The sequence below is a fragment of the Podarcis vaucheri genome (assembly GCF_965113315.1).
Source record: "Podarcis vaucheri genome assembly, chromosome: 7".
In the NCBI taxonomy this organism is placed as follows: domain Eukaryota; kingdom Metazoa; phylum Chordata; class Lepidosauria; order Squamata; family Lacertidae; genus Podarcis; species Podarcis vaucheri.
In genome coordinates, this window is record NC_138765.1 from 93365153 (window position 1) to 93391651 (window position 26499).

Below are 26499 nucleotides of genomic sequence, written 5' to 3' on the forward strand. Positions count from 1 at the left end.
CGTCCATTGTGAGTCCATTGGGTAGCTGGAGCGATGCGGTGAGCTGCACTACTGGTTTGGGCGGGAGGGGGTCTGTGGGCTGCAAAATCTCTGGGGACTGCTTCACTGACTCGTCTGGCTGGGCCCCAGTGCCTCTGTCTCCAGCCAGACTCCGTCGTTTCCCTGCTGTGGGTCTTTGTGCTGAGTAGCTGCAGTTACCGTTGCAGAGGCTGCAGTGTGCTTGTGGATCCTTTGGGGACACTCTTTCGCCATGTGCTGAGGACTGTCGCAGATGTAGCACTTCCGGTTCCCTCTAGGAGGCTTCGCCTTGACTGCTCCCGGCGCTAGGGCTCTGGTAGCTGACTGAGCCCTGGCACCTCCAACCTCCATAGGTTCCGCTCCCCCTCCTGGCGGAGGCGTAGATTGTGCACGCGCTGCTTCCCTGGGAACGAAGGAGAACCCTCTCGCTGGTTCGCGCCCTCCGTCCCTGCTCCATGGACGTTCTTCCAGACGCACCCCAACCGCCAGCGCCCTCTGAACGACCTCCTGCGTGCTCCAGGGTCTCTCCCCCCTCGCAATTTCGTCTTTAACCGCGCCGCTCAAGCCTTCCCAAAAAAGGTCTCTGACTGGAGCTGAATCTCTGTCCCATTCTAGGGCACTGACCAGTGCAAAAAAGCGGGCATGATACTGCCTTACACTGGCCCTCCCCTGCTTCAGTCCGTGTATCTCTTTCCGGGCAAGATCCACGTCTATGCTTGATAAAAGGCACGCATCCATTGCTTTAATGAAGGCATCCGCACTTTGGAGCGCCGGATCCTTATCTCTCCACAAATTGCACAGCCATGCTTTAGCATCTCCATGCAAATGGGACAGGACAAACCCCACCTTCTCTTGCTCATCTCTAAAGTCCTTGTCCAGCAGGTGCAGCGCACATTTTACATCTGCTCGGAAATTGGGGTACTGTTGTAAATTCCCATCGAAGTGAGATACTAGACCGCCTGCTCTTCTCCCCAACCCAATCCCCTCCGGTTTGGGTGTCAGTTGCCCTTGCTTCGTAAGCACTTCCAACCTGACCTGGAGATCCTGGTAGGCGGCGGCTGCTTCCCCCTCTCTCTTCCTGGATGCGAGTATCTCGGCATTCAGTTGTCTCACTGCTTCTTGCAGATCTGCTATCTGCTGTTCGGCAGTCATCTTGTCTGCCGTTCGTGAGCTCGCGAGTACGCACCAGTCTTCACCCCTCTCGGCGAGGCTTTAGGTGCCAAAATTGAGGGACGGAGCTTACTGTCAGGGCTGCTTTCCACTGGAAAGACTCGGAGATCTCGGGTCGTCGTCATCGCTCATCTTTCCTTCGGACTCCTCCCTCTCGCTCTCTGTTTCCTCCCTTGCCCTCGCCTCTGCTCCTGAACCCCTGACAATACGTTTTATTCACAGTCAATGAACTTTCCCAAAGCGTCAATCTTACTGGCAGCCCGTTCCCAGGTTCGAATTGGTGGTGATTTATCTTTCTTCACTCTCTCCCCTGCAGGCATAAACAATCTAGAATTTCCCCCCTCTTCTTCTGCTTCCAAGGGGGGTTTAGTAATTTTAACCAATGGAGATTTAATCCTTTAAAAAGACTTTCCAGGCTTTAGCTTGCAACGTCTTTGCTTCAATCTACTTACAATAGAGGAAGGCGGACTTCCTGTTTGGAACCTTCCCGTTTCAATGCCAAATTAAGAAGTTTAGAGATCCAATTTTCCGTTCTACTCACGGGTAGTTGTTTAGAGTCCAATTGTCCACAGGAAAAAGTCAGCGCTCTCCGGCAACAGCAATGCGGCTTCACTCTGTGAAAGAAGCAGTCGATTCGAAGCACCGCGCCACTCACCCCACGTTGCTCCGGATCCCCGAAACTGGGTTTCCCCCGCGAGTAGGGGAGGCGCAAAAGGTGCCAGCCGAACCCCACGTCCACAGGCTTCTCTCGCCTGTGGTTTTTGATGGGTCTCTGCCTCGCCGTGGCGGTCCAGACCCTGATTTCCACGGAGCGGATTCCTCCCGATCAGAGGAAATCCGCCATTACCGGAGGCGCTAACCCGGAAGTCTGGAATTCCTCTTCCTCTCATCTCCCTGCTTTACCCCCCCAGCCTTCTCCAAAGGGTCTCCCAATCCAGTGGAACAGATTTAGAAGGTGTGGCAGTTGAGGTTGTAGGGGAGAGGGAAGTTCTATTGTGCAGGCTAGTCTGTTGCATGAGCTTCAGTGTCAGATACAACCCAATAGATCCAACCACAGGCACCAACTCCTAGGCGCTCAGGTCCCTTTGTCCTCTCCCTAAAATATTTGAGGGGGCCAGCCCCCTCACCTCCAAATTGATGGGCATTGCTGCCTTCCTTTCTTTTCCACTTTTGGACTTCCGTTTCCCAACAAGCACTGTAAGTGAACTTGTAAAAGGGTTGCTGGATAGCAAGAGAGCTGGGATTGGACAAAAACCTCTTGACATTTTGGAGCAGAGAGAGTGAGAGATAAGAGAGATAATGCAAACTGCTTGCTCCGCAGAGTGGTTCATGAAGCTGTGCTAGGACAAGAGATAAAGCCTCTCATGGTTGCTTATCATTAAAAAAATTAAACTAGGAGTGCCTAATTCCAATGACTTGGAAGGTGAAGCTCCTTACTCGTTATTGTTGCTGCTGTTGTTAATCCACACTTTACCCCAAGGTCCCAAGGTGGGTTACAACAATTAAAACACAATATTTAAAAGCAAATTAAAACAACTTACTGTCACAGAATTAAGGTGGGTTTTTAAAAGATGCCCCAGCAGGCATATGCATAATTTTACAGCCAGCCCTCAGGGGTTTTTTTGGAGGGGGGAGGTGCAACCAGATGCCTAGAAAGTTGGGTTTGGCGAGAGTTGGGTTCAAGTCCATTTTCACCTTTAAGAATTGAGAGTAACCCTGGACTAGTTGCTGTTTCTGAAACCAGTAAATCTCACAGAGCTGTTTTGGGGATAAAAAGTGGGGTGAAGGAGGAATAAACCTTCACCAGCACTAGGTACCTCATTGCTATGATTGGGGACGGGGCTTATCTGCCCTCCCAATATTTTATTCAAGTTGGCACCCCTGGATCCAACACTAGTTACAGTGTTAGCCCTCAGATCTCCAACACCAGGTGCTATTGTCCTTGGTGGGGGGGTGGATCGTAGGGCAGTTAGCGACTGAGATGCAGGGAGGCCTTGACTGGTTGGCTCCTTTGGGAGGCAGCTGATGCACAGGGTGATTTGCACAGTACAGTGGTACCTCTGCTTACGTACTTAATTCGTTCCGGAGGTCCGCTCTTAACCTGAAACTGTTCTTAACCTGAAGCACCACTTTAGCTAATGGGGCCTCCCGCTGCTGCCACGCCACCACCGCACGATTTCTGTTCTCATCCTGAAGCAAAGTTCTTAACCCGAGGTACTATTTCTGGGTTAGCGGAGTCTGTAACCTGAAGCGTTTGTAACCTGAAGCGTATGTAACCCGAGGTACCACTGCATTGTGTAGGTGTGCTGTTGGTGAATGACCACTGCTGACATTGGCCCATGCTTGGCATTCGTCAGCAGAGCACCTGCACAAGGCACAGCCTGTTGTTGTCTTCTTTGTTCTAAAATAGAAAAGTAGGCTTTAACAGTATTTTGTGATAAAAGGGTTTTAGGAGAGTGTGCACATTTTCAGATCTTTGTATTAAATTCAGACTAGATTATTTTAAAAAGATACTTCATATATAAAGGCATTCATTTAAAAATAAAATTACAGTTTTATTAATTAATAATATTGAACAGTAACAATATTCTTAAATTCTTTATTTGGCTTTACTGGTAGTTTTGGGTGGGTCAGTTAGGAGGATTGAGTTAAACTAAACATTATTCTGTTGGACTACAGCAGTAGTTCCTTTTGGCAAAAGGAGTATAGTTTAATGCTGCTTAGCACAGGAAGTAAACAAGCTATTTATATCTTCATTTATAATGCTGGGGATTGGCTCCCTGATATAGGGGATATGCCAGGAGAGATCATGGTACAGAGCTGCAATCCTATCCCCACTTGTGAGTAAGCCCAGTTTAATTCACTTGAACTGACTTTTGAGACTTGAGTTTTCCCAGTTAAACTAAGACAAAACAAACTCAGATTGCTTCTCTAGCTCTAGACAAAGCAGATCTAAGCGGAAGGCCTACAGCAGACTTGGAGCTTCCTGATCAGGCTTGGAGGCCTTCCTCAAGGCAAAAGCAAAAGGAAATTAAATTGACTCTGGTACTGAGCATCTACCCTGGGTGGGTTGTGCATCTGACTTACCAGTATTTAAATCAGATGCTTGGTGGATGGGAATCAATCTCTTATAAATCTAAATGAAACCTGAGCTTGAGTACATTTTAACATTTTTGCATTAAACTCTCAAGAACTTTATCAAAGGCATGAAAGTTTGCTTTTCTGTGTTAAACAAGATGGTAGCAGCCAATCACCATTTGAGTGGGGACTGTGAGGAAAAGGAGCCCTGTGTCTTTCCTGGTGGGATTCTGTTGGAGGCAGCAGGTGCTCTGTTGAGGAATGGCAGGTGAGGAATGCTCTACACAACACTGAGTTTGTTGACTTGGACAGTTGGTACGATGAAATTAATAAGTGGATCCCCACCCTTTTCCAGGCTGAAAGTGTACTTATATAACCAGTAAAAATGTGTGTAGACTAGTCTCTCACGGGTTTTTCCAAAGCTTGATAATAATTCTTAAGTGGTAATGAAAGAGTGAATTACACTTGGGAACAAAGCTGCCTCAATAATGCTTACTGACAACCTGTGCAGGCAGGACAGAAGTTTGACCTTGCTAAATCTCTTCAACTTTCCTATTGGATATAATTAATCCCGATACTCTTCTAAACTGGAGATTGGGGCCATTGGATTATAGTGGTTCTGTACTTTTTCAGAAGATGGAGTCCAGATTTTGTTGTTCCTTTTATTCCTCCCCATCAGTAGCTCTCCACATGAAATCTCTGGGTGAGATGAACTTCAGTGTTATCAGTAAACTTGATAATGTTCAAATCTGTTTTTTCCTATTTTTCCTTTATATTGGCTCCATATGCAGTATGATGTCTTTAAACTTTGCATGCAGTTGTTGGTGGGTTGATGAGTTTGAAACTGTCTGTTTGGGGATACTGTTAAATCTCCAACTTGTGGTTGTCACCATGAGTGCCATTTATCATCTTTAGCTAATTTTACCAGCTATACCTGCTACTGAAAGATAGAAACCTATGCCTTGCCAGCTAGATTTTGGCAACGCATTCTATGTTCAACTGCCACTGAAAATGGCTTGAGAAATTCAGCTGGTGCAGAATGTTGTTTGCCTCTTTAGCACAGTCATATCAGTTACTCTGAAACAGCTGCACTTGCCTGCCTGTTTGCTTCCATGCCCAATTCAGGTTTTTAGGTTTGCCTTTAAAGTCCTAAGTAGCCTGGGTCCTGGTTATTTCAGGCTACTTGTGTGAAGATCATCACACTTAAACTCTGCAGGTTAGGGAGTTGTTCAGATTCTTTCTTTTGTGAAGCCTTGGATGGGCCTCCAAATGTGAAGCAAGGCCTATCACAGCACCAATATTGTGGAATATCCTCCTGCTTGAAGTATGTCTTGAGTATCTCCTGTAACCACACTGCTGCTGTTTTTGCTGCTGTCTTGTTTTTGTAATAATTTTTTAAATGAAGTTGTTTCTGCTCTTTTCATTTATTTTAACTTTGCTGTGTTGTATACCACTTTTTTGGGATGGAAAATACCTTTAAAATAAAACTCATACAAAGGCCTTGTATTGTTCCCCCCAACACAGCTGAAACATGCTTTGAAAAATCTCCCCCCCCCGCCCTGGAAAGTTGACTTATTGGAGATACATAAATATAATAGTCTCTTCAGACTTTGTCCATATGATTAATGCTGCTTTTCATCTACAGAGACTTCATAAACAAAGTTTGGAGCCAAAAGCTATCTAATAGAAAGTAGACATGTTTATGGAATGGTTTATTTTGGGTGGAGCCGGTATAGAAATGATTTGTGGTGGCTAGTATAGTGTAATGAGAGTAGGAGAGACTTCGCCCGTGTAAGCATGGGCTGTCGCAGCTGGAGCAGGATTAGGGGAGTTGCTGTATTTCATCTCCTTTATCTGACAAGGGGAGTCATGGCTCTGAACAGATGGCAACCATCTCTGTGCAACTCTGGAAACCCCAGTGCCAGAAAATTAGTCTGAATTTGTTTCACTGGATTTGTAAACAGGTGAAATGGTTCCTAATAAGCTAGCATATTGTGTAAGTGGCATCCTTTCACGAGTTTCCATAATAGTGAGGAGAAGCAAAGCAACAAGTATGGCCTGGATGGAATTTTAAACAAAGGAGATGGCAGCACACTGGCATTTAGTCTGAAAGGCCAAACTATGTTTCAAAAATGTACAAGCTGGTGTGGCAGTGGAGGTACCGTACTTTTCGCTCTATAGGGTGCACCGGACAATAGGACGCACCTTGTTTTAGAGGGGGAGAACAAGAATAAAAAATTATCCCCCTCTCTGCCCAGTGCCCCTTCAGCGAAGCGGCAGGAGGCGCTGCGCAGAGAGGGGGAGAATTTCCCCCCTCTTGTTTTCCCCCTCTAAAACAAGGTGCCGTTTAAGGTGCATTCAGTCACCTTCAGGTGGCAACCTTGGAAGCCTGGAGAGCGAGAGGGGTCGGTGCGCACCGACCCCTCTCGTTCTCCAGGCTTCAGGTTCCTTTCGACCTGCTCTTTGGGGCTGGCGGGGGGAAGCCCACCGCCAGCCCCAAAGAGCAGGTCGGGGAGCAGCGGAAAGCTTCTATGGCTTCTTTAGCCCCGCACGCGCTCTCCCAGCTGGAGAGGTGGTGCGCGGCTAAAGAGGCTCCTGCCATATCCGCGCGTCACCTCTCCAGCCGGGAGAGGGTCACGGGGCTATGGCGTCTTCGCTCCATAGGACGCACACACAGTTCCCCTTCATTTTTGAAGGGGAAAAAGTGCGTCCTGACTTCCGGGTTAGCGCCTCCGGCAATGGCGGATTTCCTCTGACCGGGAGGAATCCGCTTCGTGGAAATCAGGGTCTGGACCGCCACGGCGAGGCGGAGACCCATTAAAAACCACAGGCAGGAGAAGCCTGTGAACGTGGGATTCGGCTGGCACCTTTTGCGCCTCCCCTACTCGTGGGGAAACCCGGTTTCGGGGATCCGGAGCGATGTGGGGTGAGCGGCGCGGTGCTTCGAATCGATTGCTTTTTTCACGAAGTGAAGCCGCATTGCTGTTGCCGGAGAGCGCTGACTTTTTCCTGTGGACAATTGGACTTTAAACAACTACCCATGAGTAGAACGGAAAATTGGATTACTAAACATCTTTAATTTGGCACCGAAGCGGGAAGGTTCCAAACAGGAAGTCCGCCTTCCGCTTTTGTAAATAGATTGAAGCAAAGACATTGCAAGCTAAAGTCTGGAAAGTTTTGTAAAGGATTAAATCTACATCGGCTAAAATTACTAAACCCCCCTTGGAAGCAGGAGAAGGGGGGAAAGTTTAGATTGTTTATGCCTGCAGGAGAGAGAGTGAAGAAAGATAAATTACCACCGTTTTGAACCTGGGAATGGGCTGCCAGGGAGCGACGTATTGGGAAAGTTCATTGACTGTGAATAAAATGTATGTTGACAGATAGTTAAACAAGAGAAACATATTGATTCCAATGTTTCCTTTTGCACTTGAAAGGAGCAAAATATCTGAAAATCGAAATTAACTTTGTTAACTTTGTTGCTGGACCTGCTTTTAAAAAGGCGGATACAAATAGAAACTGTTTCCCCTAGATGGAGCTCTTGAAACTGTTGGAGTGGAGCTGGGGAATTCTCCAGCTGTAGAGATTAAAGACCGTGAGAATTAGACATTGACCTTGGACAAGAATGTCGACAGAAGAAGCCTTAGTGATTGCTTTTTGCAAAACAAGTGCCTTATTGGAACCGCTTCATGAGAAGATGGATGCGATGACTACCAGCATTGACAATTTTGGACAAAAAAGGATTGATTTGGGACAAAAAGTGAATACTTATAAAGAAACTACTCAGGAACCGACCCAGGAATCTGCTTTGACATGGCAAGCTGTGGAGAAGACAAAGGAGGAGGTTGTTGTTGAACCTCAAGTAATACAAGTGGAGAGAGCCTCGGCCTTGTATGAGCATAAGCTGTTGTTTTTGAAGACCGAATCTGGAGAAAGCCAGATTTGGAGAGATGGAGTCCCGTTTGGATTGGAGAAGGAAAGTTGGAAAGATCCCCCTATGCAGGGATGTTCTGGCCTTTGGGATCTGGTTTTGAGCCAGGGGGAGATTGGAGTGGCGAGGGCGTTTAACTTTGGAGGGACTTTGAAACATGTTTTGAATTATTTTTTGGATTTTGGCCCTGTCTATGGAGAATGGGCTGACCTGTCGAGAAGGGATAAAGACATTGTTAGGTTGGAGTCTTCCCGAGATCTACTCCTCAGTGACAAAGGAAGGAAATTAAGAACAAGATCAGCAGAAGACAAAGTAAAGTGTAGGTATAAAAATGAAGAAGATTTGCAGAAGGGACATGGAAAAGAGTTAAGAGCCTCGGACAGGAGATCACCAGGTTGATGGACTAGATGGATTGGATAGAAAAGACTGACAGAACCCGAGACCAGGGTGAAGAGACGGTGGATGAAGATTGGAAGAAAGTTTAAAAATTTATTTAGAGAAATATTGTAAAATTTATGAGTATTAGAAAAATGTTGGAATGAAATTATATGGCTTTATTAGAAATATTATAAGGATTTATGTACAAATAGGTTTTAAATTTAAGGGTTTTTTATGGTAAGATAAGGTTAAAATAAATTAAGACAATTAAATAACAATTAAATGACAGAAAATAGTGAAAGATGGAAAGGATTTGCTGAAATAATTAATAACTAGAATACAAAAAAGGGAGGTGTGAGGTGGTCGATGAAACAAGTTAATGAAAGACAAAGATATGGAAATATTGGATCTATTTTTAATTTTTTTGCTTTTGTTTTTCGTCTTGATGTATTGTGTGTTTTGTTCTTTTTTCTTTTTCTTTTCCCCCTTTTTTATATGTATTGACTTGTATTGTTTAATCTCTTTTTTCCACTTTTTTCTGTAATTTTAAACTTTCAATAAAGATCATTTTTTAAAAAAAGTGTGTCCTATAGAGCGAAAAATACGGTATATTTGAAACAAGAAAAAAAGTGTTGGGTTTAGGGACAAGTTTAGTGGGAGCTAAACACAAAGAGTTGCAAATTAATCTGGGCCAGTAAGCTGTATAAAATCCTATTGCTTAGTACTCTCTATTAATGTGACTCTTGGTGATCACAGAACAAGCCATCCTCAAGAGGCTGTGGTACACGAACCATTTACAGTGGTACCTCGCAAGACGAATGCCTCGCAAGACAAAAAACTCGCTAGACGAAAGGTTTTTCCGTTTTCGATTTGCCTCGCAAGACGAATTTCACCTATGGGCTTGCTTCGCAAGACGAAAACGTCTCGCGACTTTGTTTCCTTTGTCTAAAAACAAAGACATGTTTTGTTTATAAAGTTAATTTATTTTCCCTTCAATTTTTGAACTGCTCTTTACAGTATGTGTGACTTTAAAGAGCAGTTAATAAACTGTTGTTGTACCAAATTTGGCTTTGTTTGGACTTTTTTTTGACCATAGGAACGCATTAATTGATTTTCAATTCATTCCTATGGGATTTCGTGATTCGCAAGACGAAAAATTCGCTAGATGACAAAACTTGTGGAACGAATTAATTTTGTCTTGCGGGGCACCACTGTATTGTCAACAGAAGCATTTACAGTAATGTTGCTAGACTGGATTAAGTCAGCCAGTGTGCATGGTTTCTCATGTGTCTTTGTTAAGAATTTTGTTCAGGCCAGTGAGACAAGGTACATCTGGTGAGTGATCCATTCAAGCTGTCAGTGTATCACAAATAACAGCCATAGATATATGTGGAGAAGGTGACTACTATAATTTCTATGGTCTAGTAACGCTTTTCTGGATTTATTTGCTAGGATTTGCAAATAAGAACAACTTAAAGAGGAACAATAAGGTATCCTTTTCTCACTCCCACTGAAGCGATTCCCCACCCCCCACTTTCTGTAACTTAACCTGAATAGTGCTGAGTAGTTGGTAGCAAATGTCAAAATGGCCATTTTGTGAGAGGGAGGATCTTAATAGTGTATTCACCTTTCAATTAAAAAAAGGTTCACGATAACTTGCACTTAAAAAACAAAAACGAAAAACATTCGTTCTTCAAGGAATTGGCAAAATAAAACAGTAGAAGTGCTGAACTTAGCCCCAGGGACAGAGCTGTTTGCCAGCCCTGTCCCTTTCTTTCTCCGTGAACTCAAAATGGTCTTGTCAAGTTCCACATTGTGGCTACTTTTGTGTGCTGCCTGTCTTCCTTCCTTTCCAACTATTATTGTGTTGCTCAGCAATTCATTCATTTCAGGCCTTAAAGAGCTACTGCTTCCTTTTCATATTGTAGCCAGGAATCTGTGTGTAAAAGAGTATGCATACTTAAAAAAATTATTTGTCAAGGAAAGCTGAAGTTTGAGACATGCATGCACAAATTACCAAAACTGGGCAAATCTGCTTGGCCACTTAATATATATTTACAGTAATGCTATGCAGTGAATTGGCAAAAGGAGGGCAGGGCTGTAGCCAGTGTGGGGCAGCACCAGGCTGCACCTATGTGTGTTGATGGCAGAGGGCAGAGACCAGATATGGGATTGAATGAGTAATTTGGAAGAGTTGGGGGGTCTATTGGAAAGGAGCATATGAGGAAACTAGAAATATGGCTGACTCATTGCCACAATTATTTAATAAAGCAAGCTTAATCATAAATAGTAAATATTTGCATGATTAAAACTCATGATAACCATATATTGATATGATTCTATAACAGTTTATTGTACTGAGTCAGGCTATTTATTGATTCACATGGTTCAGTAAAATCTACTTGGGACTGGCAGTGACTTTCCAAGTTGTAAGGCACATCCATTTTTCTCTTTTAACTGGAAATGCCTGGACCTGCTGCATGTAAATAATGTGCTTCACTACTGAACTACCACCACTCTGTGGTATTGTTGTCACTGTGAGTATTTTTTTGTCTGATCAGTTTTTTTTCCAAGTTTAGAAGTCTAACTTTTCTTTCTTTGTCATTGCTAAAGGAAACTTAAGCTTGTTAGGGTTGTTTTGGATTAAAAAAAAATAATGATGGAACATATTCAGTGAACCAGTAATAAATACATTTTCTAGAAATAAACAATGTTTGTTTCTTCATTAACCTAAGTTGATGTTAATAGCACAAGTCTCTACCACGGTTAGAATAAACTCCGAAAATGACTGGATCAGCCCTCAGTAGATGCACTTTAATAAACTTACAGTTGTAATACAGTGTGTGTGTGTGTGAGAGAGAGAGAGAGAGTAGGAGCCTAAAATTGCAGGGTAGAAATTAAATGGATATTAATTGAGAATCTGCTTGCAAACAGTTGTGAAAAGACTGTTGCCATTTTGAGGCCGGTGGCAGTGGCCCATTTGGCAGTGCTTATGATTGAAAAAAAAAATCGGGACGCGGGTGGCGCTGTGGGTAAAAGCCTCAGCACCTAGGATCTGCCGATCAAAAGGTCGGCGGTTCGAATCCCCGCAGTGGGGTGCGCTCCCGTTGCTCGGTCCCAGCGCCTGCCAACCTAGCAGTTCGAAAGCACCCCCGGGTGCAAGTAGATAAATAGGGACCGCTTACTGGCGGGAAGGTAAATGGCGTTTCCGTGTGCTGCGCTGGTGCTGGTTCGCCAGAGCAGCTTCGTCACGCTGGCCACGTGACCCGGAAGTGTCTGTGGACAGCGCTGGCCCCTGGCCTCTTGAGTGAGATGGGCGCACAACCCTAGAGTCTGTCAAGACTGGCCCGTACGGGCAGGGGTACCTTTACCTTTACCTTTACCTTTATGATTGAAAAATAGGATAATTGCCAATTCCCTCAGTCTAGGCTCTGCATGCTCTTCTTTTGGCAAGGAATGGGCTGAAAGATAAAACTTCCAATCTGTCATATTTGTGTGTGTCAGTGACTCAGGGCTACTATGGCCTGAATTGGAGTTAGTGTCTGAACTCACTTCATATCTGTCCCTCAGCTTAGCGCTTATTACGAGGTCCATTTTCTTTGTGGCTAAGGCACAGGCAAGGGGCGTTTGATCTCTCCCTTTGCTAGTTTGAGCATTAGCAGAGGCTTTGCCAAAGCTCACTTTATGTATCACAATTGCTCACTCCCTTCTGGGGGTCCATATAGAAGCAAATGGTTGTGAGCTGCTGAGATGAACAAGGGGGAAGCTTTCTCAAAATTGTAGTTACTGTTTGCTCCGGGAATGAGGGTGTTAAAGAAGCTCAATGCTTGGTTCATCTGAGAGTGAGTTGGTGGGCAGTACCCAAGTTGCTAGTTCAGTTCAAAATATACCATATTTAAGTGAATCTAATGCACCATTGAATCTAATGCGCACCTCAGTTTTCATAACCTTGAAACCAAAAAAGTGCTGTATTTTTCGCTCTATAGGACGCACCGGACCGTAGGACGCACCTTGTTTTAGAGGGGGAGAACAAGAATAAAAAATTCTCCCCCTCTCTGCCCAGTGCCCCTTCAGCGAAGCGGCAGGAGGTGCTGCGCAGAGAGGGGGAGAATTCCCCCCCTTGTTCTCCCCCTCTAAAACAAGGTGCCGTTCAAGGTGCGTTCAGTCGCCTTCAGGCGGCTACCTTGGAAGCCTGGAGAGCGAGAGGGGTCCCGCGCACCGACCCCTCTCGCTCTCCAGACTTCAGGCTCCTTTCGACCTGCTCTTTGGCGCTGGCGGGGGGAAGCCCACCACCAGCCCCAAAGAGCAGGTCGGGGAGCAGCGGAAAGGCACGAAGCCTTCCTGCTGCTCAGCGAGCTTCTCGAGGCTGCTGGGGAAGCCCGAGGCTATGGCTTCTTTAGCCCCGCGCACCCTCTCCCGGCTGGAGAGGTGGCGCGTGGCTAAAGAGGCTGCTGCCATAGCCGCGCGCCACCTCTCCAGCCGGGGGAGGGTGCGTGGGGCTTTGGCAGAAGCCAAAAAGTGCTCCGAAGGTTTGCGGACAGCTGCATGAAGCCCGGGGAGCGCAGTGGGAGTTGACACTGCTCTCCGCAGGCTTCAGGCTGCTATCCGCAAGCCTTCGGAGCCTGGTGGGAACTCCCGCTGGGCTCCGAAGGCTTGTGGATAGCTTCCTGAAGCCTGAAGAGCGAGAGGTGTCAGTGCGTGGGAGGGGTCTTCTAGAGCGAAAAATACGGTATTTGCTATGTCAGTGGTGTTTTTCAAGTTTGCAATCAAATCTAATATGCACCCTAATTTTCACGATGTACTGCATTTTTCTGTGTATAATACACCCCCAAGTATTTGATGACCCCAATTTTTTAAAACCGAAATTAAGAAATTAAGTTGTTTAGCTTTTTTGGGGGGTGGGGGAAGTCACTTCTGCCAGTCACTCACCTGCCTGCCTGCCACTGCCAATCGCTTGCCACAGCCACTGCTGGTTGCACACCTCACTACAGCTGCCAATTGTCTGCCCGCTTGCCGCCACCAACAGCCCACTTGCTGCAGCTGCCAATTCCCTGCCTGCCTCGCCACAGCCACCAGTCACCTGCCCAATCTGTGCTGCCAATCTCCTGCTTGCTGCTGCCATTAATCGCACGCCCCCCCCCCGCATTCACTATCCGTGTATAAGACGACATCCAATTTTTGCCTGTTTGTATTTTTTAGCAAGAAGCATCATCTTATACATGGAAAAATATGGTAATTTGTGCAAAAAAGGTGCACATTACATTCGAGTAAATATGGTACTGTTTGTTTAAAGTTGACAGACTAGAGTCTTAACAGTTCTGTGTCCAGAAGGCATATTGGGTGATATTAAAAATGGAGGTTTTCTCATCAAGTTGTGAATTCGACCTGGTCTAGATGGGGGGAGAGGTTAATATCTGTGAGTGGTTGTCCTGATTGTCTCGCTGAATCATGGGGCCATAAGGCTACTTTAAACAAAAGTATTGTGAATTTTGAGCAGACTCTTGGAGAGGATTACCTATATCAAGAACCAGTTTTTCTGAGAACAAATTTCTGGTGCTTATTGAATTGGAGAACTGACATTCCTTTTCTTTGACTTTAAATTGCCCTCTCAAATGTTTGGGAAACCTACCAGGAAAATCTGTTCAGAGAAGTGATATGGAGCTGTGACTAAGAGCTTGTTGTTCTTCACTCCATGTATACATTTACAGTTTCATTTGTAACTGCACTGGTATTGCAAATTCCCTTACATCAGTTTTGTGGCAAAATAAATTTGGCAGCAGTGTCTTTGTCTTATTCACAAGCAAGAGAGCCCCCTACCAAGGTCCGTTTTTTCACCTGTTTGGCTAATGATTTATATACCTACTAGTGAAGGGACGCGGGTGGCGCTGTGGGTTAAAGCCTCAGCACCTAGGGCTTGCCGATCGAAAGGTCGGCAGTTCGAATCCCCGCGGCGGGGTGCGCTCCCACTGCTCGGTCCCAGCGCCTGCCAACCTAGCAGTTCGAAAGCACCCCCGGGTGCAAGTAGATAAATAGGTACCGCTTACCAGCGGGAAGGTAAACGGCGTTCCGTGTGCTGCGCTGGCTCGCCAGATGCAGCTTTGTCACGCTGGCCACGTGACCCGGAAGTGTCTCCGGACAGCGCTGGCCCCCGGCCTATAGATGTGAGATGGGCGCACAAACCCCAGAGTCTGTCAAGACTGGCCCGTTCGGGCAGGGGTACCTTTACCTTTACCTTTTTTAGTGAAGATGCAGCCAACTTTATGAATGTGATTGTCCTTAAACTTCATCAAAATGAGAACATACATCTATCTCTGTGATTTGGGGAAAGAATGAGAAAGTTGATAGGTCCAGCAAAGCAAGGCCAAAGCAGTCATGATAAATTGCAGTTATTTGGTTCTTGAAAGACTAACAAAATGATGCTTAGCTTCAATTCAGCACTCACAGTAGTTGTTTGGGCAAAAGGATTTCAATGAAAATAGATGTGTAGTTGTTTCGAAATTTCTTTTTAATGGGCAGATTCCTAGCACAGTAATTTGTGCTCTAGAGATGAAACAGTTTTCTTTCTAGTGTTGTGTAATCATGTTTAGGTGGCATACTCCGTGAGCATCTACTTATGAAGCCCTGTCACATTTGACGAGCATTGGTTAATAGTGTGGTGATATGTATATGGTTGGGAGGCAAAAGCTGAGAGCTCCTGATAGTGCAGAGCAGATGCAACAGTCCCATGGAAGGAAGGTTTCTATTGCTCTCAGCAGTGCAGACTGAGGAGAAAAATACTCATGACAGCCAGCAGAACACAAGATGGGAATAAGAGGGTAGGCAGCTGCAGTTCTGAGAGAAATTTAGGGGTGATGTTTTGTTTCATTTTATATTTTTATCTCACTACAGATGAATTTTGCCTTCCAAAGTAGGCTCACATCAATCAAACAATGAGACACAGATCCTGCACTCAGACCTACAGGCCAAACACTATGGAAAGGGGGAGAACAATCAGTTTAAAAACCCAGAATAAACAAACATTTATATCCAGCTGATGAAGCCATTCTTCCCTTGCTGGTGGTTTTGGTGTGGTAGAAGTGGTGAAACTGATGGCAGGGGCCAAAGAGTTATCCCTTCCCTTTGTTGCATTCTCAGGGCAACTGTGATTATGTAGATGAGTGTCTATCAAGATTATATGATGGGAATGTACGTGCTTTTGTTCTTTACTACAGCTCATGAAAGTTTTTATGGTTTGGAAGGCATCCAGGCATAGGCCATAGTCCCAGGTGTTTGGGACTACAATTCCCATCATCCCTGACCACTGGTCCTGTTAGCTAGGGATGATGGGAATTGTAGTCCCAAACATCTGGAGGGCCGGAGTTGATTTCTTAAGAGAGAAAAACCATTTCTTAAGAGCAGAGAAGAGCTTATTAGGGACTAAACATTCTCACTGACATGCTTGCTTGTACACGCTCAAAAGTTGTCTATGCAACTAAAAAGGCTAGATGGCGCTTTTGAAAAGAAAACTAGGATTTTTGATCACATTCATATTGGTGAAAGTACAGTGGTGCCTCGCAAGACGAAATTAATTTGTTCCGCAAGTGTTGTCGTCTTGCGATTTTTGTCGTCTTGCGAAGCACGGTGTCGGGAAAGTTTTTGAAAAGCTTCAAAAATCACCAAAGTCTTTAAAAACCTCAAAAAAGGCTACCACACCGCATTCTATGAGTTGCTCCTCGAAGTCAAGTCGCAACTGTATTAACGGTGTTAAGAAAAAGGAAGGAAACTTGCAAGACGTTTCCACCTTGCGAAGCAAGCCCATAGGGAAAATCGTCTTGTGAAGCAGCTCAAAAAACAGAAAACCCTTTTGTCTAGCGAGTTTTTTGTCTTGCGAGGTACCACTGTAAAAAAAAGATGAAGCTATAGCGGGAGAGAAGAAAGAAAGAGGGTAGCTTTCTCATATATTTTAAAAGGACATTGGAAAGACAAATGAACCATCAGTTGGTGCGAAAATAAACAATGCATTTAATCTATGGAGGTGGGAACCTTTTTACTATTGGATTTTCTCTGACTGAGTATGTTGGGGTGACTGAGAGCTTTCATTCCCCATAGTCAATTAGTATTCAAGGCCTGCATTGTACATATATAAATAATGTTAGTACTAATCACATTCGCTTCCCATTTCTCTCCAAAGAGCTCCAGGTGGAATGCATTAAGTGATACATTTTTTTCTCTGACAAACCCTGTGTAGTAGAATCATAGAATCATCACATCATAGAATTGTAGAGGTGGAAGGTACCCTAAGGGTCATCTAGTCCAACCCCCTGCAATGTAGGAATCTCAACTACAGTATCCATGACAGATGGCCATCCAACCCATGCTTAAAAGCCTCCAAGAAATGAGAAATGAGAGTGCACAACCTCCCGAGGGAGACCATTCCACTGTTGAACAGCTCTTACTATCAGAAAATTTCTCCTGATGTTTAGTTGGAATCTCCTTTCTTGTTACTTGAAGCCATTAGTTTTGATTTCTACCCTCCAGAGCAGGAGAAAACAAGCTTATTCCTTCCTCCATGTAACAGCCCTTGAGATATTTGAAGATGGCTATCATATCTCCTCAGCCTTCTCTTTTCCAGGCTAAACCTACCCAGCTCCTTCAAGTGTCTTGGTTTCCAGACCTTGATTGTCTTGGTCACCCTGCTCTGCATATGTTCCAGCTTGTCAACACCCTCTTAAATTGTGTTGCCCAGAATTGGACACGGTATTCCAGGTGTGGTCTGACCAAGGCAGAATAGAGTGGTACAGTGGTACCTCGGGTAACAGAGGTTTCAGGTCACAGAGGCTTGAGGTTACAGACTCCGCTAGCCCAGAAATAGTACCTCGGGTTAAGAAATTTGCTTCAGGAGGAGAATAGAAATTGTGCTACGGCGGTAGCAGGAGGCCTCATTAGCTAAAGTGGTACCTCAGGTTATGAACAGTTTCAGGTTAAGAACGGAACTCCAGAACGAATTAACTGTGGAACTGCTATTACCTTTTCCACATGAAAAATAAAAACACAAGAAGAGCCTTGCTGGTCATCTAGTCTAGCATCCTGTTCTCATAGTGGCCAAGTGAATGTGTGTCAGAGGCACACAAATGGGACATGAGTAGACACTCTCTTACTCAAGAGGCCTACTTTCTCTGATACTAAAAATGATATATAATGGTCACCTCTAGTAGCCATTGATAGCCTTACCTTCATGAATTTGTCTAATCCCATTTAAAAGCTGTCCAAGTCAGTAACCATCGCCATGCCTTGTGTCTACAGATTCCCATAGTACTTCCTTTTGTATGTCCTGAATCTTCCAATATTCACCTTCTTTTGATGACCCCACAGGCTTCTAGTATTATGAGAGAGGAGGAAGAGTTTTTCTCCGTCCACTTTCTCCACCGTGTGATAATCTTATACATTTCTGTAATTTACCGTATTTTTTGCTCCATAACACTCACTTTTTTCCTCCTAGAAAGTAAGGGGAAATGTCTGTGCGTGTTATGGAGGGAGTGCCTACGGGTGGTGGTGGGGATCTGCTGCAGTCGTGAGCAGAGGATCCATTTGAGTGGGGAGAAGAGAGGGACAGAGAGCCTGGTTACAAAGCACGGCTCCACATAGATCCTCAGGATTTTTGCACTGGGTCACCCCAAATTCGCCATCAGATCACATAGCATGTCCATGGCTACAGCTTGCACCAAAAAAATCACGCACCCACTGTTGCCTGGGGCCGCAGTGGTGCAAAAACGTGGTTACAAAGCATGGATCCACATGGATCCTCAGGATTTTTGCATTGGGCTACCTCAAACTCACTGTCAGATCACATGTCTGTGGCCACAGCATGAACCACAAAAATCATCCATCCACTGTTTCGTTTAGAATATTTTTTTTCTTCTTTTCCTCCTCTAAAAACTATGTGCGTGTTATGGTCGGGTGCGTGTTATAGAGCGAAAAATACGGTACCCCTTTTCACTTCTCTTTTCTCTAAACTAAAAAAGCTCCAAATGTTGTAAATCTGCCTCATGAGTATCTTCTTTGGGGATCGTTGATCAGAACTGTGGACCATAGAGTTATATAACAGCATTAAGATTTGGGTGGTTTTATTCTCACTCCTTTTCCTAATGATCCCTAAAATGGAATTTGATGTTTTCTCAGCTGCTGCACACTGGGTTGATACCTTCACTACAACTCCAGGATCTCATTCTTGGCCAGCCATCACCAATTCAGAACCCATTGCTGTGTATGTTAGGATTTTTTGTCCCCAACTTTGCACTTCCTGACATTTAACTGCATTTGCTTTTTTAGCTCCCATTCATCCAGTTTGGAGAGCTCCTTTGGGAGTTCTTGTTTCTAGAACCCTGATCAATTTGTTGCCACCTCCAGGTTTGACTTTCTCACTTTCCAGCCCAACTCCAGCTTGTCCCAATACAGATCCATGGTTGACCCCCACTTACTATATATTTCTCCAATGTGGGAGCTGCCCACTTTTTCCTACTCTCAGGTTCCTGTTTGTTGTTTTGTTTTGTCACTAAGGCCTAGGGCTTTATGCCTTCTCTCCACTCTTTGCCCTGGTTTCCCCGACTGGCTCAGGCACAGGGCTCTGAATACTGTTGAAAGGATTTGTTCATTTCCCCACCAGTCTCCTTTTCCTCCCTTAGCACACATTTGACCAAATGTCATCCAAATGTCCAATATCATCCCTAAGCATTTTTCTTGCTTCTAATTTGTTAAATAATGTTTTATTACTAGGCATAATGCTTTTAGTGATGAACTCCTTGAAATTCTTTTTTGTATTTTTTGTTGTCAGCTTTCCTTTATTTTGCCAATGTTTTGTTGCTTTTTGTTGTCATCTCATCTATTTTGTGAAAAACACATTCTTGCCTCTATGTTATTGACTTTGCTTGTTAGCCACACATCCTGTAGACCTTTGTGGCACCTTTCCTGATCTGTGGTATATATTATATAATTTAACATTCATTATGCTTTTGAATAACCTCATGGCAGTCTGGAGAAATTTAACTTTGCCTTTCTATTTCCTTTCTGCCAATCCCCTCAGTTTTCTCCTTTGAAGTTCTGTGTGACTGTTTGACTTCCTTGGCAGTTGCCCACTTGCCTATAAGTTGAATTTGATAACATTGTAGTCACTGTTTTCCAGTCTGTACCACAACACTTACATCAGGTCCTGAGTACCACTCAGAATGGTCTCCGTGACCAATACAGGCCCAGCACCTGCAGTCTGCTTTCATTGCAATCACTTGGAACTGGCTTCCTTTGTATATATATATATCTTCACTGCAGTGCTCTGTGAATTTTTGAGGTAGGGACAGGGACTAGGAGTGGTCTTCAATTAAGTTTTACTCAGAGCAGACCCATTGAAATTAATGACCATGATTAAGTTAGACCCATTAGTTTCTCTCTGAATAAAGCGTAGTTGTCTAACACCCTAGGACAGTGTTTGAAATTAGCCAGGTGCCAGTTGCATTTTGCACCTGGCTATCGACCACTTGCAACCAAGTGAAGATGCCTGGGCACCAGGAGGGCACCTGACACCACCACCATTTGGAGGTGCGTTTCTGGTCACCCTTGGGTCTTGACGCTTTCCACTCACTCATACCACATCCTGTAGAATTCTATCAGTTATATTTTATCTGCATAATCAGAATGAATTTCTGGAACCAATATGCTTTTTCTGTGTGCAGCCTGAGCAGTAGCAGTAAACAACATTATAGTTAATAGTTATAGTTATTAGTTGTAGCTTGTCTTCACTTACCCGACCCCACTGTCCTTCTCATAGTGGTGAAGAATATTCTTACGTTATTATGTCACCATTAAGAAAGAGAGGTTGGAATAGGCCAATGTACTGTGTAGGTGGGCATGTTCCTGAATCAAGTGACTTTTAAGTTCTCAAAGTTAACCTGACTCAAGGTAGTTGTCTGAGTTAGCCAGATGTTTAACTGAGAATCAATCACAGTCAATCCATCATTTTAAAAACAAGACTTCTGAGCTATTTTACCCCAAAATGGCAACTAAACATTCTGTTTTGGTGACTGTAACCTTGGTTTAAGGAGCCATTTGGCTCCTTGCTTATATATCTGATTTTCTAACACTGCCCTAGGAAACGAATTGCTTATGTCTCGATACTTTTGACCTGAGTTAGCTATCTCTGCTCTAATGTCTTCATTCAGTATATGTTTTGCAAATATGATATAATTAATGAAAATCTCTAATATTCGTCTCCTTCCCCCACAGCCAGTTGCTGAACCAATCCCAATCTGCAGCTTCTGCCTTGGCACAAAAGAACAAAACCGAGAAAAGAAACCTGAAGAGCTCATTTCTTGTGCTGATTGCGGCAATAGTGGTAGGTGGCTGCCTGCATTTTGGGCAGTGAGATCTATTGAATTGGTGACCTGCAAATGCATTCATTGTGCACATTTAACAAGCTAACTTAAAAACAACAACACCTTTTTAACCCAGCTGGAGAATTGCTCCAAGACTGCTTGTCATGGGCAATACCCACTGTAGTTACACTTCTCCTGATGCTTGGCTATGCTGCTAGGGATTAGTTTTATGTTTTCTGAGGTAATGCTTGGAGCAGTGCAGAAACTTGCAAAACTTAATATGACCAGAGTTCATGTTGGGGCTGAAAAGTTGTGTGGTACAGTGTGGTAAAGTATTTCTTGCTCTAGAGTTTTGCTGCTGAAAGAGAAGTAAAAGAGAAGTTGCTTGGAAAGAAGGTTCATTGTAGGCTGGGAAGACTCTTTGTCACACAGCTCTATTAAAAAATGCAATGAGCAGGGAATACAATTTGTAAAAATGTCCCCTGCAGATGTGCCCTTTAGCCTAATGCAGCTTTGTTTTTAGCTGCTTGCCTGGTGAGCGTAGGTGGAATTTCACTCAGACAACTGAGTGAGCTGCTAGAAGACAAGCAGAATGCTCAGGCTGTCCTCTGGCAACCCACCGCATTTCTATATTGTGCATGAAAGTTGGTGCTTTCCTCCTCTCTACCCATTGCAGAAACGAAGTGGGCTTCTGCATGGAGTGCTCTTCACATCTCCTGACATCTCCTCCCACATGGTTCCTATGCTGGTCAAGGAGAAATGGAAGCCCCCCTTCCCATCCAGCATAGAAACTATGTGGCTTACTAGCATAGGGATAGAGCATTTCACACATCCTCTGGCAGTGCACTGGATGCATGGGAGGTAAAGCTCCCTGCCTCCCATAGAAACCAAGAGGCTGGAAATGGAGTCAAGAAGGGCTCTACCCTTTCACCATTAGCCCACCATGTTAATGTGTTAGACCAGAGCTTTTCAAACTGTGTGTCGCAGCACATGTCTGTCGGCTGCAGTGTGTAGGTATGTTGCGTGAACGCTGGAAAGGGGTTAGTTTAACCTCTGGTTTGCTAGTAAAACTGAATTACTGTGTCATGAAATGATGCATGTGAAAAAAGTGTGTCACCAACATTAAAAGTTTGGAAAGCTCTGTGCTAGACTCACAGCCAATGAATCTTTTTTGCATTTAACAGAAACATGGTGAGCTGATGACAGTCTGTGTCTCTGTTATTGAACCAGGTTTCTTTAATTGTATGCTGGATACACAGGAAGGAGCTTTTCCTCTTGTATGTCCAGCACTGAAGTGCAGGAGACTCACTAAGAAAGCAGGGACCTATCTGTGCCTTGGCTGCCACCTACTATGTTGGATGAACTGGACAGGGTTCTGCCTCCAGCGTGTCCAACATAGAAACCCAGTAAGCTCCACCTTGGAATATAAAGGTGTGTTGGCAGGCTGGGGGGGGGCAGGGCTAATTTACAAAGCTCACCTAATGAACGAACGGCTTCTTTGACATTATTTGGGCACATCATAATTTCTGCAAGTACTTAAGTACATATTGGAAGGGTTTTGTTTCCTCTTTCCTCTGAATATCGAGTGTTTGGGCAAGAAACCAACTTCCCTTCCAAAAACACATATTGTGAGTTCATCCCAGAGTGCCAAGCACACACGGAACTGCTCTGGCAGAACTGGAGTCTTTTTAAGATGTCAAATGTTAACTGCAATGAAACCTGTACCTTCTGCTCTTCCTGAGCACAGGCTGTTCCTACTTAGTTTAACTGAAATTGTTTTCACCTTGGTGTAGGTCATCCATCCTGCCTGAAGTTCTCCCCAGAGTTAACAGTTCGTGTGAAGGCCTTACGATGGCAGTGCATTGAGTGCAAAACGTGCAGTTCCTGTCGAGATCAGGGCAAGAATGCTGTGAGTACCTGGACATTCACCTTCTGGATCATGTTCATATTCTAACTAATTGCATGAGATTCTGCAGTTGGTGGTGAGATTTGACCTTGCCATAGACATGTGCATAGTGCAAACGTCCAGGCTGGACTACTACAGCATGCTGTGCTGGAAAAGTATGTTCAAGTTTTAATTGCTACAAATTGTGGTGGTTCTGCAGAGAGCATTTGTCGCTAATTCAGATGATTTTTAAGCAGAAAAGTAGGGTACAAATATTTTAAAGGAATATAGGAAGAAAAGTTTTGTAAATAGAATAAACAAAAGATTCTTTCTGCCTCATTAATTCAGTGTTTATTCCTTTGATTGCATAACAGTTATAGGCAAATATTTATCTAGAAAATATTTAACCAACCTTTCAATAAAATATTACCAGAGCAGGAAATTATAGTATTCTATTAATAGAAACAAATAAAGCAGTGAAAACAGTTTGAAACAGCACTTGCAAGTAGTAACTGCTACTCTAACTGGCTGACAGTTAGCTACTGTGCTGTGTTCAAGGGGCCGGTATTAGTGTACAAAGCCTTATACCAGTGGTGTCCAAACTTTTTCCAAAGTAGGGCAGATTTGATGAAATGAAGGGCCGTGGGGGCCGACCAAGGTTGTTGACCTTTTCTTGGGATTGAAGTTGTTGAGCTGCTTTTAGGTTTTCAGTTGTTGAGGTTTTTTTTCACGATTGTACCCCCAAGAAATAAACTGCCACAGGGGCTGGATTAACCCGACAGGTGGGCCAGATTAGGGCTCCCCCAATGGACTTTGGACATGCCTGCCCTATACAGTTTGAGACCAGGATTGCCTCTTTGCCTACATACCCATACATGTGAGCCAGAGTCGAAGCTTCGTTAGACTGCTCTGCTGAGGCATGGGCAGCCGCTTGCCCCTCAACAGAGCAGTTTAAAGAAGCCGCCTGCCCACACGGTCCCTCTGCAGTGTGAGGGCCACAGCGTAATTGCAGCTTCTGATTATATATTTCTTGCAGTTTCCCTTCCTCATCCTTGCACAGGCAGGAAGATACCAGTCTGCAGCTGGAATACCCCCTCTCAGCCTAGAATCATAGTGGTTATATTTGATGATAACAGAAAAGAGTGTTCTTGGTCTAAGTGCTTGAATTGCAGTAACTTGAAATTTCTGTGCTTCGTAGGATAATATGCTATTTTGTGACTCATGTGATCGTGGCTTTCACATGGAATGTTGTGACCCCCCTCTGACCAGGATGCCAAAAGGTAAGAAAGGGTTAAAAGATGCTGCAGGGGGAGAAACTCACACAAACAACCCTTTAGCCTTCAAATTATAGATGTCTTTAACAGGCAGAACAGAATAGTAGCATAGGCTTGATTAAGAGTTCTGAATAACTTTACAGATAGTGTTGTAGTGAATAAGAGTGTGAGCTGCGAGGCATGAAGAAGACCATGGCTTGAATCTGGCCTTTTCCATGAGCTTACTAGGTTTCTAGGGAAACCACAAGTCTGTCAGCCTCAGCTCCTCCTCCTCACCCCCACCCCTCAAAAATCCGCAGTACAGGGTCATAATACTACTACCATATGTTAAAAGTTGGCGTAGGGAACTCTATGATTCTGTGACTGCAGAGCATGTATTTGAAGTGTTTGAACACTCAAGCAGTACTATATACAGTTCCAGGGAGAGCATTGCTGTTGTGTTCCTGTCCTGCCCATGGGCTTCCCATGAGCATCTGGTTGGGCACTGTGAGAACAGGAGGCTGGACTAGATGGGCCACTTGCGTGCCCAGCAGGGCTTTTCTTAGGTTATATAAATAATACGGTATTGTTCTCTGGGTCTAACAGATGTTGATATACATTATGATGAGTCTGTTCACTTTACAGGCATGTGGATATGTCAGATATGTCGGCCACGTAAAAAAGGAAGAAAACTTCTACACAAGAAGGCAGCACAGATAAAGCGGCGTTATGCCAACCCAATAGGACGTCCCAAAAACCGATTAAAGAACCAAAATGCAACGTAAGTTTTTCCAAAACTTGGTGGCAGTGGGTACAGTGTGAATATGGATACCTGTGCAGTTCTGTTGTTAGAGATGTTCCATCTTCTTTGTTGGGTTAAATATTTTGGTACGTGTTCTGGAAAGATTATGAGTACTTCTGTCCAAATTTTTAATGCTTTTTGTTTCTGAATGCAACACAAGGCATATCTTTTACTTTGTGGGATTAATTAATTTCCCAGCTTCCAAAAACTGAGCATTTGTTTTGGTTTTCACATTTTTTTTATTTGTAGAAGAAGTCTGTTTACACCTTTCAGTGTAGGCAGTTAGTCCTCAGTAAAAAAACTTCCAGTGCTGATTTCAAGCAGCCCAAGCTTCTACTTAGGAGGTAGATCTCTATGCTAGATAACAACAGTGGCCATTCTTAGCTTGCATTCCCACTGAATCTAAAGTAAGCGATGAGCTTCCCTCCTTCAATAAAATAAGTTTGAGCATCCACTTTGCTCTGTTAGCTTGAGGCAATATATAACTATGTTTCTTGCACTACAAACCCTTCTAGCCTCTCAAGTTAGACTGGCAGAATGTTCTGCTGCCGTTAGTGAAGTACTCTGTCTCACTTGCTTTTCAAGATTTTTCCACACCCATGAAATCTGGAGGGTGCTTGGATTGTTGCTTTACAGAACACAGGACATGATCCATGTCACTGCTGCTGTTGAATATTTAGATGGCTTCCAATTTTGCTCTAGAGTTCCATGTCAGAAAGGTGTGGGAGGGAAACTATCTGAAGGGTCAAACAAGCCTTGCCATTAGGATCATTATACACTGCTCTTAAAAACTTGAGTTCTCGTGGCGTCTTTTTGGTGGGGGGGGGGGATTAAGTACGTAACTCCTATACACTTAATTTTTATTCAGAATACCAGATTCCTGAGAAATTTGGGAAGGCTCCAGTTCTGTGTACAGTTAACCATACAGTAAGCTTTATTGAACAGAGTTGGATTTGCTTCTGAGTAAACTTCCATTAAAGTGCACTGCAGGTATCTTTATTGCCCAAGGAAGAATTTGAAATTATCAGCTGGCCAATACCCTGCATAGCTTCTCTTTCTGTAAGTCTCTGTTACCCACTTTACTATTTGTTTAGATCAAAAGCCCCCTTCAGCAAAGTTCAGACGGGACCTGGTCGAGGTCGTAAGCGCAAGACTCCCCTATCCAGCCAGTCAACTTGTTCGTCAGAAGGGGGCTATTTGGAGCAAATCGACGGCCTGGAATTCAGCAGAGATGCAAGCACCACCTTGAAATTCAACAAGAAAACCAAAGGGCTCATTGATGGCCTTACCAAATTCTTCACCCCATCCCCTGATGGGCGTAAAGCTCGAGGAGAAGTGGTGGATTACTCTCAGCAGTATAGGATCAGGAGAAAAGACAATAGGAAATCAAGCACTTCAGACTGGCCTACAGGTAGCTAATTGTAGAGGGTATTATCTCTTCTTACTTTCTGGACTTCTAATTTTCAATTTGAGAACAGATTCTGAAGAAACTTCAACACTTTGGGTTTTTTTACATTATCATAAATGTTGTTGGGGCACAATACATTCTGTTGAAGGTACTTGGGTGGAAGCAGTAGATATATAACCACGTACAATTAAAGGGTCATCTTCAAATACACCACAGAACCTTGGCAAAGTGTATATGC

At 44.1% G+C, this 26499-nt stretch overlaps 1 protein-coding gene across 1 annotated transcript in view; it reads left to right on the forward strand.

Annotated features, from left to right (window-relative positions):
• The window catches only part of KAT6A (lysine acetyltransferase 6A), an 87594-nt gene that overhangs the window by 21200 nt on the left and 39895 nt on the right, over positions 1 to 26499 (forward strand). Inside the window, exons 3-7 of the mRNA XM_082229666.1 lie at positions 20825 to 20933; positions 22707 to 22822; positions 23997 to 24078; positions 24697 to 24832; positions 25948 to 26264. Of these exons, the coding sequence (XP_082085792.1) occupies positions 20825 to 20933; positions 22707 to 22822; positions 23997 to 24078; positions 24697 to 24832; positions 25948 to 26264 (760 nt within the window). The remainder of the gene's footprint in view (positions 1 to 20824; positions 20934 to 22706; positions 22823 to 23996; positions 24079 to 24696; positions 24833 to 25947; positions 26265 to 26499) is intronic.